Genomic DNA, 17559 nt, shown 5'->3' with positions numbered 1-17559 from the left:
CGAAAACCCATCATCTTTTCATAAATTCATAAAACGGAGCAAGTACTCCAATATATACTAGTTAGGGAAAGAAAAAGAAGAGATATATCACAGAAGCTTATTAGTGTAAATCATTCTGATCCGTTTTACTAATTCCTTATTTTCATTCTTCAATAAAGTGCAATTTCTGTACTACTTATCCTTGATAATAGGAGATTGTGAACCTACCTTTGTAGCATCTGGTAAGAGGACCATATGTCTAGTTGCATATGTACTTGCCATGGTTGAGAGCCTCAAATAGAACATGGTAAGTGAAGACTTAATATTATTCCCTCCGTATGCCGTTCAGATTTCGAGAGTCAAATGAGTTTTACTTTGACCGTAACTTTTTCATTTCTCTTTTAGATAGTTTGAATTATTAATTATTGTGGTTTATAGTATTTTTCATGTGGTGTCCAAATATATAAATTTTATTTCAAAATACTTAAAAATTCTATGTTCAAATTCGCACTCAAAATTAAGAAGTTTGACTCTCAGAAATTCGAATTGTATCACATGAATTGGGACAAAGGAATAGTATTGTGAAACATGTAGTAGGAGTATCATATATTCCATTGTTTACCTCATTGTTACTAGGGTTGTGCATTTGGATAAGATATTCTAGAATCCAAACCGATCCACTCTATTCAAATTTTTGGATTTTGGATATTTGAATTGGATATGGATTTTTTTTTCCGGATATCTGGATTGGATTCGGATTGGTATAGCTATAATCTAATCCGACCTGAAATCCGAAATTATATGGACATGTATAAATACTAGACTAAAATTTTAGGGTTAGGTCATCTCTTTTTATTTCATTTTTCAGACTTAGGTTATATCGATACTTTCTCTCTCTCACTTCTCTGTTCCGCCTCTCTTCTCCAACTCTATGTATCTCTCGATTTCCATTCTCAGTCTCGCTTACGACGACCAGACGACGCCTTTCCCTTTATCGACGGTAAGATTGACCCCTTCTCTCTCTAATATGGTTGTTTATTATCGTTGGTTCCATGATTGCTTTCTCCCCCTTTCTTTGAGCGTAAAGGTGATGTTTGTTATCTTTTATTTCACGGAAGAAATCAAAACATATGTGTTTGTTCTCTTTTGTTTTTGTGCCTTTTTATGAACTTTCATGTTCTGTCTTTTTCCAATTTTTGGGTGCATGTAACGATTTGGCTTTATGTTCTGTCTTTTATGTCGCTTCTATGTCTGATTTTACTTTGAATATTTTTGTTTTCGTAGATGGAATATGAAGCAGAGATGGGGAATATACTTCTAATTGTTGAAAAATGTGGTGAAAGTGGTGCTTCAATTGATTCCACAACCAACATTGAATCTGAATCTAGTTTGAAGAAAAGAAAAACCATGAAACAAAGATCAGTTGCTTGGCGCCACTTCAACAAGTTCATTGATGCCGAGGGTGTTAAAATAGCGAAATGCAAGTATTGTCCAGAAGAATATGTAGCTGATACAAAAAATAGCAGTGCAAGCAATTTGCTATCGTATATTCTCAAGTGTTTGAATCATCCCCACAAGGCGGATACAAGCCAGACAACATTAGCTTTTCAACAGAAAGGTCAAACAGGTGATGTCTCACTTATCCATTGGAAATTTGATCAAGAGGCATGAAGGAGGGCTTTAGCTCGTATGATAATTATAGATGAACATCCCTTTATTTTTGTTGAAAAAGATGGATTTAGAGACTTTGTGAGAACTCTTCAACCTTTATTACAAATTCCATCTCGTACTACTATGACTAGAGATTGTCTTGAGATGTACTATGAAGAGCGACTTGTTTTGAAGTCAATTTTTAAAGAATCAAAATAGAGAATTTGTATTACAATTGATACATGAACTTCAATTCAAAGAATTAACTATATGTGTGGCACAACACATTACATTGACAAGAATTAGAAATTGCATAAAAAGATATTGAATTTTATCCAATTACTAGTCATAAAGGTCAAGATTTAGCTAGTGGTATTGCTAAGTGTTTATTTGAATGGGGAATGGGTAAAGTATTAACTGTGACATTTGATACTGCGAGTTCTAACAATGTGATGGTTATAGAATTATCCAAATAATTTACTAGATGGAACACTAACTTGATGGAAGGTAAGCATGTTCATGTGAGACGTATGGCTCAAATCATCAATCAAGTTATTCAAGATGGGTTGAGAGAAGGGAGTGTCTGTTGAATGAATAAGATAAGCTGTTAGGTATATAAGACAATCTCCCGCAAGATGGAAGAAGTTTAAATGATGTTGTGATCTCGATAAGATAACTTCTAAAAAATCATTGTACTTGAATGTTCCTACAAGGCGAAACTCCACATACTTGATGTTGAAGGTTGCTATAGTTTATGAGGAAGCCTTTATAAAATATTGTGATATTGATTATGGTTTGATGTCATGTATTTCTAACTGCCTTTGTGAGGATGGACAACCTGCATGTCCACTTTTAAGTAGTGATTGAGATAGTGTAAGACGTACTGTGATGTTTCTTGAAATGTTTATGAACTCACCTTGAAGGTATCAGGTACATTTTATATTACGTCTAATGTGTACTTTCTTGAGATATGTATTGTTGGTTCTTCTTTGAAAGAGTTGATGCAAAATGAAGATGCTTTGTTGAGAGAAATGACAAAAAATATGAAAGAGAAATTTGACAAGTATTGGGGGGATCCACAAAAGATGAACAAAATAATTTTTATTTCATGTGTGTTGGATCCACGCCACAAGTTTCATACTCTTTCATTTGCGCTTGCTGCTATGTTTGGAGAAATAATAGGTGTGAAAATACAAGAGGAGGTAAAAACATACATGGAATCTTTGTTCAATGTGTATGCAAAGAAGAATTGTGGTTCTGGTTCATGTCCATCTTCTCTATTTTTTGGTTCATGTACATCTTCTCCATCTTCTCTTGGTTCATGTTCATCTTATCCATCTTCATCTACTTCTTCATCATCACTCTCAAAATTCATACTAGATTTAAAGAAGCATAGAAGTGTGGAGGAGTTGACTCTAAAACAGAGTTAGATATATATATATTTGGATCAAGATGTTGAGGAAGACTATGAAAAGTTTAACATTCTGGGGTTAGGGAAGTTGAACTCACTCAGATTTCCTACTCTTGCTGAGATGGCACGTGATGTGCTAGACATTCCGATTTCTAGTGTTGCCTCAGAATCAGCCTTTAGTACCGGCGGGCGTATACTTGATCTGTTTAGGAGTTCATTGACTCCTATATTTGTTCAAGCTCTTGTATGTGCCCAAGATTGGCTTTGGAATGAATCAACAACTCCAGTTAAAATTGAAGAAGATTTAGATAATCTTGAACAACTTGAAGCTTGTAAGACTATCTTGTTTCTTCTATTACTTGTGTTTAATGTATATTTTATTTGTATGTTTATTTAGATTATTTTAAAACTAATTTCTTCTGTTACTATCTTATTCTACAATATTTATTAATATGGGAAGAGAGCCTTGCATCGTCGACATATAGTGATAAAGCTTACTTGTCACGACCCAATTCCAATTTAAGTCGTGATGGCGCCCAACACCATTGTCAGGCAAGCCGACGCTAATCAAAATAGTGGGTTCCCGTTTAAATAATTTATTAAGTGGATACATTTCCTTATTTTTTGAAGAGATTTAGAAATTCGCAAATGGGACATAATCAAACGGGAATAACAAGTACTAATCAAAATCAAGTAAACAAATCCAAAATCATAAGTCTACTAGAGTACGTGCCAAGACCTGGTATCACAAGTATGTGGGCAATCTAGTAGAATATACAAAAGAGTACTAGCCTACTGTTCAAAAGGAAATAGACAGAAAAATAGAGCATAAGAGAGACCCCAGCTGCTGCAGGACGACTCGGAAGGCAGCTCACCGTGAAGTCTCGAGATGGGGATCAAAACTGCGCACCAGACTGGTAACAGATGCACCTGCCTCAGATCCTGTACAATTAAGTACAGAAGTGTAGCGTGAGTACATAAAACAACATGTACCAAGTAATTATCCCACTTAACCTCGAAGAAGTAATGACAAGGGGTCGACTTCGACACTTACTAGGGTCAATAACATGATAATAGGAGATTCTAATTAAGCATGGTATACAACAATAAGACTTAGAACAAGAATTTAACTGGTCAAGAAATCACCCTATTTAAGAACTTAATCACTTGCTTCCTTTAAAACATATGATCCCACAGACAATGAATCCATATTAATTATGAAAGAAACTTTCAGTTCTACTGTCACACACAATACCACCGAGGACGTTTGGCTCGATCCAACATAAATATAAATTGTGCACTGCCAAGGGTCGAACGACGCGAACACCTAAGTGATTTCCCAACCTAATTTGCAAGATTCCTAAAATTCATCCCTAGGCCCACATGCTCGGATTACGGAAATTTTTAAAGATGGTTGTTACCCATGACCTAAGGAATATAAATATATGATTATCACTAAGTTTCAAGGTCAACTTCGTGGTAGAAATCTCATTATTGTCAAACTCTAGGTTTTTCATCTAACCCATGATTTTTACTAATTTTCATGTTGAAATCTACCCAAAATCTATATATTGAACTCACGGTAGGTATAAATTGCTTACCTACAAATGCTAGGTGGAAATCCCTCCCAAGAAGCTCCAATAATCGCTTAAAGAGTGAGAGAAAATGAGTGAAAATGGCTTAAGCCCCGTATTAATTGAACCTCACTGCCCCAGCGATTTTCGCACCTACGGTGCATAGGCCACACCTGCGGATCCGCTTTTGCGGACTAGGTGTCCGCTTCTGTGGAGTTGGCTGGGCCAGCTGGGGTCGCATCTGCGAATGGGCTCCCGCTTCTGTGATCCCGCTTATGCGGTCCCGCTTCTGCGTAGAATGAGCCGCACAAACAACAACGTTGGGTCTCTTCTAGTAGAAGAGAAGCATCACCAATATTGGAAGCATCATCGACTCCAGTAAAGCAATCCCGAAAAGGGTCTCCTACACTAGAGCCTCCGCCCATATCGGGGGTCTTCAATTCTCGAGCTTCCTTTAACGCCTCCTCAAAAAAGGTTGGAAGGGAAGGCGAATGACCCACTGCCATAGCCCCAAGCGAATCACTCGGGGCGCTCCGATCAAGACTCGGGATTCCAGGATCGACCCCGACCGGTACAGCCGCCATCAGCTCAGGAGCTCTGGTGACCTCGATAGCTTTCGCAGATCGGATCACCAAAGCCAAGGCATCGTCTTCTTCTTCTTCTCTCAGTCATTGGACCGAGTCAATCGAAAGAGCAATTGCCTTCCTCCTCACCCTTCGAGTTTTGGGCTTGGGATCCTCTGACCGAGAGGCGGCTTTTCGCTTCTTATCTTTCCCCGGTTTCGGGACCGGGGACTTGGCTCCTTCTTCACCGCTCGAAGGCCTCAAAGCGGCATCCTTGGTTACGCCTGCATGAAAGTAAATCGGTAACGAATGGAGCACAAAGAACACTTCGAAGGAAACGAGAAATAAAACCTTACCATGATTCTTGGCCTCCCATCTACCTTTTGCCAAATCACGCCAAGCGCGTTCGGCATAAGAGGAAGTCGAGGCTAACTTCCGAACCCAATCCTCAAGGTTGGGTACCGCTTGTGGCATACAAGGGGCAGCTGTATATCGAAAAAAGACATCAGAAAAAATCGGAAAAAGATACGAAAAGCAACGTCTTATGAGAACCACTTACGGTCGAAATTCCATTCCTCGGGGAACGACATCTTCTCTTACGGAATAAGGTCACGGGTCCTCACCCGAATATAACGGCCCATCCAACCCCGATTCTTGTCTTCGTCGATGCTCGACATCAAAGCCTTCGATGCCCGACGATGAATTCAGATTAGTCCTCGAAAGATTTGAGGCCGATACAATCGTATGAGGTGATTTAGGGAAAAATCCAGCCCTCCAGCTTTGATGGAGAAGAAGTGAAGTAGGATTACTATACGCCATAGAGAGGGATGAATTTGACCGAGGGTGACCTGATATCTTTTGCAAAAATCAATGATCATCGGGTCGACGTGACCCAACGTGAAGGGATAAGTGTAAACACTTAAAAACCCTTCCACATGGGTGATGATGCTCTCTTCGGGGGATGGAATTTCTAACACAACCCCGGAACCCCAGTTGCAGTCTTTCCTAACGGCCTCGAGATGACCCTCCGTTATAGAGCACATGTACATCGACACGTGCTCGCATCGACCCGGAATAGATGAAGGCTTCTCGACCTTAAAATCGATTTTTAGAGTACACGGGCCGGGAACATAGTCATAGATGGACGGCTCCACCGGCGCCTTGTCGCCGGACGGCCGTGAAGAATAAGCTTTCTCCTTTTGAGGTACAGTTTTCGAAGTTTTGGCCATTGATATGAGAGGAAGAAAGGCAAAGGAAAGTGAAAAATTAATGGCACCAAAACTCCGGTGTAGATGGCTCTGCAAGCGACGAAATAGGGAGAAACGATAAGAAAGTTTGGAAGAGTGAAGGCGTAAAAGTGGTTAATGTTAGATGGAAGGGTTATTTATAGGCTCCCATCATGACGGTTCAATATCAGAGGTGGCCGACCGCCATCTGACAAGCATTAAAAATCTTGAAAGACTAAATCGATGGGATAGTTATCTCATACATCATAATCGATCCCTATTAAAACGTCAGCTTATAACCCGATCGAACTGTCGAAAATCATATCGATTCTCACCGCATCCTTCATGAGAATCGAGGAGACTATTTGTATATGGTCAAAATAGATTTCAGCCTTCCTACGTTCGATCGAGTTCAAGTGGAAAGAAACCGGAGTAGGATTTTGGGACTGAGCTCCGAAGACAGTACAAACGAGCCTCGAGTCCGAAGGCTGCTCGAGGAGTCGGCTCGATAATCTTATCGAGCCCGTGACCAAATCGATCCGCAAGGCATTGCTTCGAGGTCGGAAGTGCGCTACGCCAATCCCGAAGGTCGAACTCAAGCCAAGACCGAAGGGCCGACCCAGTAACGAGTTCGAGCCAGTATCGAGCTCACAGACAAGAGTCGTTACAACCGCACCAAGAGAGAGAATCTTGGCGAGATTCGAGGAAGAGACAAATCATCATGGGTCCTCCACTATATGCTTTATTTTATTATTTTGTTATAAATAAAGTAATGACCCTCTATTATAAAAGAGGAGATCCTTATAAGCTATGCACACACTGAATAGACTGGAAAAAAGATCTTTTCTCATATACAAAGATATCTCCTTGTGCTTGTTTTACTTGATCTTACTCATTCTTTCTGTTCATCATTCTCATTCTCATAGTCAAGAATACTTGTATTGATATCTTTGTATCAAAGGGTATCACGTATCCTTAGAACCATACATAAATTTAACGTTATCTAATTTTTTGGGTAAACAGTTTGGCGCCCACCGTGGGGCTATGGATAAAAGTGATTATTTGATATAAATCTGCAGTACACACCAGTTTACAACTTCAAATCAGCAATGGCTTTACCTATCGACCACGAAGCTGGTCTTCAGGATGAAACCAACAACTTGGCACCCGGGGGCGGAAGGCCACTTGACGATGGCACTGAGGCTCGAATCGAAGTACCCGAAATTCGAGCCGAAGTACCATTGGATGTCAATTCAAAAATAGCTCTGAAGGCGAATCAGCGTTTCAAATCGGAAAAAAGCATTCAGGGCAGTACTCGATCCGTAGCCCGAGACACCTATAACGCGAAGGAAATTGGAGCCAGCTTACGTATGATTTTCGAGATGCTACAAGCCCAACAAGTAGCGATAACCCAGTTACAGAGCCAAACTCATATACAAAGCAGGCCGGATCCCAATCCGCTTCGAGAAATCACCCCAGAACGGAGCCCGCCACAGTGAAATCAAACGAGCAAGAATCGGGGACCACTCCCGAAATTACTAAATTGCTCGAGGAACTCACAAAACGAGTCGAAGCCAATGACAAGAGAGTGAAAACATACAATGCCATGGTCGATCATATCCCGGGGGCTCCACCAATGATAAAAGGGCTTGATTCGAAAAAATTCATACAAAAGCCTTTTCCCTCGAGTGCGGCCCCAAAACCAATCCCCAAAAAATTTTGTATGCCCGAAATTCTCAAATATAATGGTATGACCGATTCTAACGAACACGTCACCTCTTACACATGTTCCATAGAAGGTAACGATTTGAAGGGCGATGAGATCGAATCCGTGTTGTTGCAAAAGTTTGGGGAGACCCTCTCGAAGGGAGCAATGATCTGGTATCACAATTTACCGCCAAATTCCATCGATTATTTTGCCATGTTAGCAGATTCATTCCTAAAGGCACATGCTGGTGCCATAAAGGTTGCAACAAGGAAATCAGACCTCTTCAAAGTAAAGCAAAGGGATAATGAAATGCAGAGGGAATTCGTATCCCGATTTCAAATGGAATGCATGGAATTGCCACCGGTCACAGACGATTGGGCCGTACAAGCTTTCACCCAAGGGTTGAACGAGCTAAGTTCGACAGCATCACGTCGGCTGAAGCAAAATTTGATCGAGTATCCAGCAATAACTTGGGAAGATATACACAACCGATATCAATCGAAAATTAGGGTCGAAGATGACCAGTTGGGAGCTCCATATGGACCCGTGCATCAGAACAAGACAGCTACTAAAAACCAAAGGGAGATCGACAGAGAACAAAGGTCGAACAGAGACCGATATCAACCGTACGTCGCAGATCGGATGAACAACGGTTCAACACGCAATACAGTTAGGAACAATCGAAGGATTGGTCGAGGGCAAAATTCTCGGGGACTTATGAGTAAGAGCGGCTTTGATAAATATGTCGATCCTATTGAAGCACCTCGGTTGTCAGAGTATAACTTCAGCGTTGGTGCATCCGCCATCGTGTCGGCTATCAGACGCATCAAAGACACTAAGTGGCCTCAACCCATGTAGATCGATCCTGCCCAAAGGAATCCCAATCAAATGTGCGAATATCATGGCACCCATGGCCACAAAACGGAGGATTGCAGGCAACTAAGAGAGGAAGTAGCCCGCTTATTTAACAAAGGGCACCTTCGGGAATTTCCGAGTGATAGGGCGAAGAACCATTTTAAAAACAGGGATTTCGGCAAGCAAAACGAGCAAGAAGAACCGCAGCACGTCATTCACATGATCATCGGCGATACCGATACCCCTCAGGGACCAGTGCTTAAACGCACTAAAACATCGATTGTGAGGGAAAAGCGATCTCGGACTCAAGATTACGCACCCATAGGATCTTTGTCCTTCGATGATGAAGATGCAGAAGGAGTCATCCAACCTCATAACGATGCACTGGTAATATCCGTACTCACGAATAAAACTAAAATTAAGCGTGTGTTAATCGATCTAGGTAGCTCGGACAACATCATCAGATTGGAGGTCGTAGGACAGCTCGGCCTGCAGGACCAGATCGTACCCGCAACTTTGGTTCTAAACGTATTCAATATGGCATGTGAAATCACCAAAGGTGAGATAATCCTACCAATAAACATGGCCGGAACCATCCAGGAAACAAAGTTTCACATGATCGAAGACGACATGAGATACAACGCCCTTTTCGGAAGGCCATGGATCCACAACATGAGAGCTGTACCTTCGACCCTACACCGGGTCCTCAAATTCCCAACATCGAGAGGTGTTAAAACAGTGTACAGAGAACAACCGGCCGCAAAAGAAATGTTTGCCATCGAGGAAGCAAAATCAATGTCCTCGCCTTCGCCGATAAAACGATCGGGCTCAGAAGGAGAACGGGACACCAAATAGCAATCACAGATGTCGGCTTCGACCCAGTCAGATAACCAGAAGATCGGAGAAGATGATGATCAAAGAGTCCCTCGATCTTTCATAATTCCCGATGATTCCGACGCCACCAAATCAACAATTGAGGAACTAGATCAGGTCACACTAATCAAGCAATAGCTCGAGCGAAAGGTATACTTGGGAACGGGGTTGAGCCCCGAACTCATGGAGAAACTTGTTCAATTTTTTATCGATAACATTGATTGTTTTGCCTGGTCCCATTTAGATATAACAGGGATCCCACCGGACATAACGACGCATCGGCTAAGCTTGGACCCTAGGTTCAGACTGCTGAAGCAAAAGAGAAGACCCCAGTCCGAGGAAAAGCACGCATTCATAAAGGACGAGCTAACCAAACTTCTCAAGATAGGGTCCATTCGGGAGGTGAAATATCCCGAATGGTTAGCCAATGTTGTTGTAGTGCCTAAAAAAGGGAACAAACTTAGAATGTATGTGGACTATAAGGATTTGAACAAAGCATGCCCCAAAGATTCCTTTCCGTTGCCCAACATCGATCGCATGATCGATGCCACTACCGGCCACGAGATCCTCACTTTTCTCGATGCCTATTCCGGGTATAATCAAATCCAGATGAACCCGGAGGACCAAGAAAAGACTTTATTTGTCATCAAATATGGAACATATTGTTATAATGTGATGCCCTTCGGCTAAAAAATGCAGGGGCTACTTACCAACACCTAGTAAATAAAATGTTCGAAGAACAAATAGGTAAATCAATGGAAGTTTATATTTATGACATGCTAGTTAAGTCCCTACGCGCAAAGGACCATTTGACCCATTTGCAGGAAACGTTTGAGATTTTGAGGAAATACAACATGAAGCTCAATCCCGAAAATGTGCTTTCGGGGTCGGTTCGGGCAAGTTCCTCGACTTCATGGTGTCAAATCGGGGAATCGAGATTAACCCCGATAAAATCAAAGCCATCAAAGACATCACCATCGTGGACAACGAGAAAGCTGTACAAAGGCTAACGGGGCGGATTGCAGCCTTAGGCCGATTTATTTCGAGATCATCAGATCGAAGTCACAAAATTTTCTCTCTACTCAAAAAGAAGAACGATTTCGCTTGGACCCCGGAATGCCGACAAGCATTAGAGGAACTAAAACGATATCTATCAAGCCCATCACTACTTCACACTCCAAAAACAGACGAAAAACTTTGTTTGTACTTGGCAGTATCGGAAATCACCGTAAGCGGTGTCCTAGTTCGAGAAGAGCAAGGTACGCAATTTTTCGTTTATTATATGAGTCGGACCTTAGGGGAAGCGAAAACTAGATATCCGCACCTAGAAAAATTAGCACTTGCACTGATAAGCGCATCTAGAAAGTTAAGACCATACTTTCAATGTCACCCCATATGCTTATTGACCACTTACCCACTTCGTAACATTTTCCACAAGCCCGAACTATCAGGCCGATTGGCCAAATGGGCCGTCGAACTCAGTGAGTACGATATCGAATATCAACCCCGTACGACCATCAAGTCTCAAATTTTAGCATATTTCGTAGACGATTTCACGCCAACCCTCGTACCCGAAGTCGAAAAAGAACTCCTATTGAAATCGGGTACATCATCGGGGGTATGGATCCTTTTTGCGGACGGGGCTTCGAACGTGAAGGGGTCCGGGCTAGGCATAGTTTTGAAACCACCCACGGGTAACACTATTAGGCAATCTATTAAAACTACCAGGTTGACTAACAACGAGGCCGAGTATGAAGCCATGATTGCAGGTCTCGAGTTAGCTAAAAACTTGGGAGCAGAAGTCATTGAAGCCAATTGTGACTCTTTGCTGGTGGTGAGTCAAGTAAACAAAACCTTCGAAGTTCGAGAAGGTAGAATGCAAAGGTATTTAGACAAACTTCTTGTCACTTTGCACCATTTCAAACAATGGACTTTACGGCACGTTCCACGAGAACAAAACAAAGAGGCCGATGCACTTGCGAATTTGAGATCGTCGGTCGAGGTAGATGACTTGAGCTCGGGGACTGTCATTCAATTTTTGAGATCGGTAATCGAAGAAGGTCACAGCGAGATAAATTCTACAAGCTTAACCTGGAATTGGAGAAATAAGTATATTGAATACTTAAAGAGTGGAAAGCTCCCATCGAACCCTAAAGATTCTAGGGCCCTACAGACTAAAGCTGCTTGATTCACGTTGGCTTCGGATGGAACGCTATATTGAAGGACATTCGATGGACCGTTGGCAGTATGCTTGGGTCCGGGAGATACCGATTACATCCTACGGGAAGTGCACGAGGGCACTTGTGGGAATCACTCCGGTGCCGATACATTAGTTCGAAAAATAATCAGAGCAAGGTATTATTGGATCGATATGGGCAAAGTTGTGAAGGAATTTGTTCGTAAATGTGTCAAGTGTCAAAGGTTTGTGCCAATGATCCATCAACTCGGAGAGCAACTTCACGCAGTCCTATCCCCTTGGCCGTTCATGAAATGGGGAATGGATATCGTCGGCCCTCTGCCATCGACCCCAGGTAAAGCCAAATTTATTTTATTTATGACTGGCTATTTTTCTAAATGGGTTGAAGCGCAGGCATTCGAGAAGATACGAGAGAAAGAAGTTATAGACTTTATTTGGGATCATATCGTATGCCGATTCGGGATACCCACCGAAATAGTATGTGACAATGGGAAACAATTCGTTGGCAGCAAAGTAACAAAATTCTTCGAAGATCACAAAATAAGAAGGATACTATCAACACCATACCACCCCAGTGGGAACGGACAGGCCGAGTTAATGAACAAAACTATCATTCAAAACCTAAAGAAGAGGTTGAACAACGCTAAAGGAAAATAGAGAGAAATCCTGCCCGAAGTCCTTTGCGGACAACGTCAAAATCCAGTACGGGGGCGACCTCATTCTCTTTAGTATATGGGTCCGAAGCATTGATACCAGTCGAAGTCGGTGAACCCAGCACCAGATTTCGATTCACGATGGAAGAATTAAATAACGAGGCTATGAATACTAGCCTCGAATTATCAGACGAAAGACGAGAAACTCCTCTCGTCCAATTGGCCGCCCAAAAGCAGCGAATCGAAAGATATTATAATCGAAGAACCAAGCTCCGCCATTTCAAGCCCGGGGACTTAGTGTTAAGAAAAGTCACCATCAATACCCGAAATCCGAACGAAGGAAAATTAGGACCAAATTAGGAAGGACCATATCAGGTTCTCGAGAACGTCGGAAAGGGATCGTACATGCTCGGCATTATAAATGGCAAACAACTATCAAACAGTTAGAATGTGTCACATCTAAAACGATACTACTGCTAAGGTACGACCCTTCCATATTCATTTACATTTCAAAACTGACCCCTGCAGAAGTCCGAACAAGAGCTAAGATGGATCCTTCGCTTGAAAGCACGCGTTGCACTCTTTTTCCCTTAGACCGATTTTATCCCAAATGAGTTTTTTGGCAAGGTTTTTAATGAGGCAACCAATGATCGTGCTGCACTTATAACAGTATCCGAGGCCTTTGTACAATCGACCTAGAATACTAGGGGGCATTAGGCCCTCAAATATATCAAGTTCTGATGCAAGAAAGTTATTTCGCAACAACGGGGTTCCAGTAGGAAAAGTTGTAAGAGCCAAAATGGTCAAAACGAACCATGCTCATGTAGTTGGCCCGAACCCAGACGCGAAACATGAACACATGTATAATGACTTGCAAAGAAAGTCCTCCTCTTTACCGATATCTTATTTCCAGGAAAAAAATCCTCTATTTGGAGATTTATTATGCAATCAGAATTAAGATAAACTCGATCACTAAGCCTACGGGCTACTATTATTACGATTTCGAGCAAGCACTCACTCGATCATTACGCCTACGGGCTACATTACTTCGAGTTCAAATCATTCACTCGATGACTAAGCCTATGGGCTACTATTATTATGAGTTCGAGCAAGCACTCACTCGACCATTATGCCTACGGGCTACATTACTTCGAGTTCGAATCAATCACTCGACAACTAAGCCTACGGGCTACCTTCATTTCGAGTTCGAGCAGACACTCACTCGACCATTACGCCTACGGGATACATTACTTCGAGTTCGGATCAATCACTCGACAACTAAGCCTACGGGCTACCCTCATTTCTAGTTCGAGCAGGCACTCACTCGACCATTACGCCTACGGGCTACATTACTTCGAGTTCGAATCATTCACTCGATGACTAAGCCTATGGGCTACTATTATTACGAGTTCGAGCAAGCAGTCACTCGACCATTACGCCTATGGGCTACATTACTTCGAATTCGAATCAATCACTCGGCAACTAAGCCTACGGGCTACCTTCATTTCGAGTTCGAGCAGGCATCACTCGACCATTACGCCTACAAGCTACATTACTTCGAGTTCGAATCAATCACTCGACAACTAAGCCTATGGGCTACTATTATAGCGAGTTCGAGCAAGCACTCACTCGACCATTACGGCTACGGGCTATATTACTTCGAGTTCGAATCAATCACTCGACAACTAAGCCTACGGGCTACCTTCATTTCGAGTTCGAGCAGGCACTCACTCGACCATTATGCCTATGGGCTACATTACTTCGAGTTCGAATCATTCACTCGACGACTAAGCCTACGGGCTACTTTTATTTCGAGTTCGAGCAAGCACTCACTCGACCATTACTCCTACGGGCTATATTTCTTCGAGTTCGAATCATTGACTCAACTAGTAAGCCTAAGGGCTACGTCACTTCGAGTCTGAAAAAACAATCAATCATAGAGACTACGAAGTCCAAATTTGATTAAATTATTAAGACCCTTGTGAAAACATTTGTAAGGCACATATAAAAGTCTTCACGAAACAGAAGCAAGTCGGCCAAGTTGTCTATATACAAAATTGTCTACATGATTGATTACAAATGTAAAAAATTAAGAACTAAGCTTCCTGGTCATCCTCAGGGGCGTTCGCTTCTCTGTCAGGCTCTTCCCCGTCCTCGGATCCGCTCTTGCTACTGTCATCATCATCATCATCGCCATTAGAAGCCAAGGCTTCAGCTTCAGCTTCGAGCTCTTTAGCCTTTTTTATCTCTTCAGTAAGGTCGAAACCTCGAGCGTGTATCTCCTCGAGGGTCTCCCTCCGAGACTTACATTTAGCAAGTTCGGCAACCCAATGAGCTCGAGTGTCGGCAGTATCCGCTGCCTCTCATGCCTCCATCTGAGCAGCCTCGGCATCAGCCCGATACACGGCAATGGACTTATCCGCCATGACTTTCGACAACTCAACCTCCGCCTTGGCCTCAACAAGCCGTGCTTCAAGCTCCTCGATCCTCTTAGCTTGAGCCGAACCCTTTTGCTTAACGCTTCGAAGCTGAACATCGGGCGATAATAATTTGGTCAAAATGCTTTCTTTTTCCACAGCCAGGCGGTCGATAGTCTCCTTTCACCGATTACATTCAGCTTTGATTTGATCAAATTCTTCCCGAAGTAACCCGATCTTTTCAACCTTTTGCTGCAGTTGAGACAACGAAGGGTTAACTTCCATAGTTGAGTCAAACCCATACTTTAACAGAACGAGGCTCACCTGCTTATCGAGTTCGGCCTCTTCTTCACGAACCTTAGCCAAATCCGCTTGGAGGTCCTTTATAGCCTCGTCCTTTTGGCTGCAAAAAAGCCGCAGGGCGTCTCTCTCCCCCGAGACCTTCTGAAGCTCGACCTCACACTGGCTAAGGTCGACTCGAAACCTACTAATGGCCTGCACAGTAGGGAAAGAACACAAGTCAAGTTTAGAAAATAACAAAGAAACCAAGTATAGTAAAATCATTACCCGAGTAATGAAACGTTGGGCCTCTTCTAGTAGAAGAGAAGCGTCACCAATATCGGAAACATCATCGAGTCCAGTAAAGCAATCCCGAAAAGGGTCCCCTACACTAGAGCCTCCGCCCATATCGGGGGTCTTCAATTCTCGAGCTTCCTTTAACGCCTCCTCAGAAAAGGTTGGAAGGGAAGGCGAATTACCCAATGCCATAGCCCCAAGCGAATCACTCAGGGCGCTCCGATCAAGACTCGGGATTCCAGGACCGACCCCGACCGGTACAGCCGCCATCGGCTCAGGAGCTCTGGTGACCTCAATAGCTTTCGCAGATCGGATCACCAAAGCCGAGGCATCTTCTTCTTATTCTTCTTCTTCTTCTTCTTCTTCTTCTTCTTCTCTCAGTCGTTGGACCGAGTCAATCGAAAGAGCAACTGCCTTCCTCCTCACCCTTCGAGTTTTGGGCTTGGGGTCCTCTGACCGAGAGGCGGCTTTTTGCTTCTTATCTTTCCCCGGTTTCGGGACCGGGGACTTGGTTCCTTCTTCACCACTCGAAGGCATCAAAGCGGCATCCTTGGTTACGCCTGCATGAAAAGAAATCGGTAACAAATGGAGCACAAAGAACACTTCGAAGGAAACGAAAAATAAAACCTTACCATGATTCTTGGCCTCCCATCTACCTTTTGCCAAATCACGCCAAGCGCGTTCGGCATAAGAGGAAGTCGAGGCTAACTTCTGAACCCAATCCTCGAGGTCGGGTACCGCTTGTGGCATCCAAGGGGCAGCTGTATATCGGAGAAAGACATCAGAAAAAATCGAGAAAAGATACAAAAAGCAACGTCTTATGAGAACCACTTACGGTCGAAATTCCATTCCTTGGGGAACAACATCTTCTCTTCCGGAATAAGGTCACGGGTCCTCACCCGAATATAACGGCCCATCCAACCCCGATCCTTGTCTTCGTCAATGCTCGACATCAAAGCCTTCGATGCCCGACGATAAAGTCTGATTAGTCCTCAAAAATTTTGAGGCCGATACAATCGTATGAGGTGATTTAGGGAAAAATCCAGCCCCTCGGCTTTGATGGAGAAGAAGCGAAGTAGGATTACTATACGCCATAGAGAGGGATGAATTTGACCGAGGGTGACCTGATATCTTTTGCAAAAATCAATGATCACCGGGTCGACGAGATCCAACGTGAAGGGATAAGTGTAAACACTTAAAAACCCCTCCACATGGGTGATGACGCTCTCTTCGGGGGATGGAATTTGTAACATAACCCCGGAACCCCAGTTGCAGTCTTTCCTAACGGCCTCGAGATGACCCTCCATTATAGAGCACATGTACATCGACACGTGCTCGCATCGACCCGGAATAGATGAAGGATTCTCGACCTTAAAATCGATCTTTAGAGTACACGGGCCGGGAACATAGTCATGGATGGACGGCTCCACTGGCGCCTTGTCACCGGACGACCGTGAAGAAGAAGCTTTCTCCTTCTAAGGTACAGTTTTCGAAGTTTTGGCCATTGATATGAGAGGAAGAAAGGCAAAGGAAAGTGAAAAATTGACGGCACCAAAACTCCGGTGTAGATGGCTCTGCAAGCGACGAAATAGGGAGAAACGATAAGAAAGTTTGGAAGAGTGAAGGCGTAAAAGTTGTAAATGTTAGATGGAAGGGTTATTTATAGGCTCGCATCATGACGGTTCAATATCAGAGGTGGCCGACCGCCATCTGACAAGCATTAAAAACCTTGAAAGACTAAATCGATGGGACAATTATCTTATACGTCATAATCGATCCCTGTTAAAACGTCAGCTTATAACCCGATCGAACCGTCGAAAATCATATCGATTCTCACCGCATCCTTCATGAGAATCGAGGGGACTATCTGTATACAG

At 43.0% G+C, this 17559-nt stretch overlaps 1 protein-coding gene across 1 annotated transcript; it reads left to right on the top strand.

Annotated features, from left to right (window-relative positions):
- Positions 1-1263: 1263 nt before the first annotated feature.
- Positions 1264-3059, top strand: LOC117279103 (uncharacterized). The gene is made up of 2 exons (XM_033658561.2): positions 1264-1644; positions 2553-3059. Exons 1-2 carry the CDS (start codon positions 1264-1266, stop codon positions 3057-3059), a joined length of 888 nt encoding a protein of 295 aa, XP_033514452.2.
- The last annotated feature ends 14500 nt before the right edge of the window (positions 3060-17559 follow it).

The sequence above is a fragment of the Nicotiana tomentosiformis genome, chromosome 1, assembly GCF_000390325.3.
Source record: "Nicotiana tomentosiformis chromosome 1, ASM39032v3, whole genome shotgun sequence".
Taxonomy (NCBI): domain Eukaryota; kingdom Viridiplantae; phylum Streptophyta; class Magnoliopsida; order Solanales; family Solanaceae; genus Nicotiana; species Nicotiana tomentosiformis.
This window is presented reverse-complemented; position numbering and strand designations above follow the sequence as displayed.

What these genes read in the sequence shown, in the direction of transcription:
- LOC117279103 (XM_033658561.2), top strand. Translation starts at nt 1,264, where the DNA reads ATGGAATATGAAGCAGAGATGGGGAATATACTTCTAATTGTTGAAAAA. An exon ending in ATTGGAAATTTGATCAAGAG is followed by an intron (nt 1,645 to 2,552) that starts GCATGAAGGAGG and finishes CTCACCTTGAAG; the next exon opens with GTATCAGGTACATTTTATAT.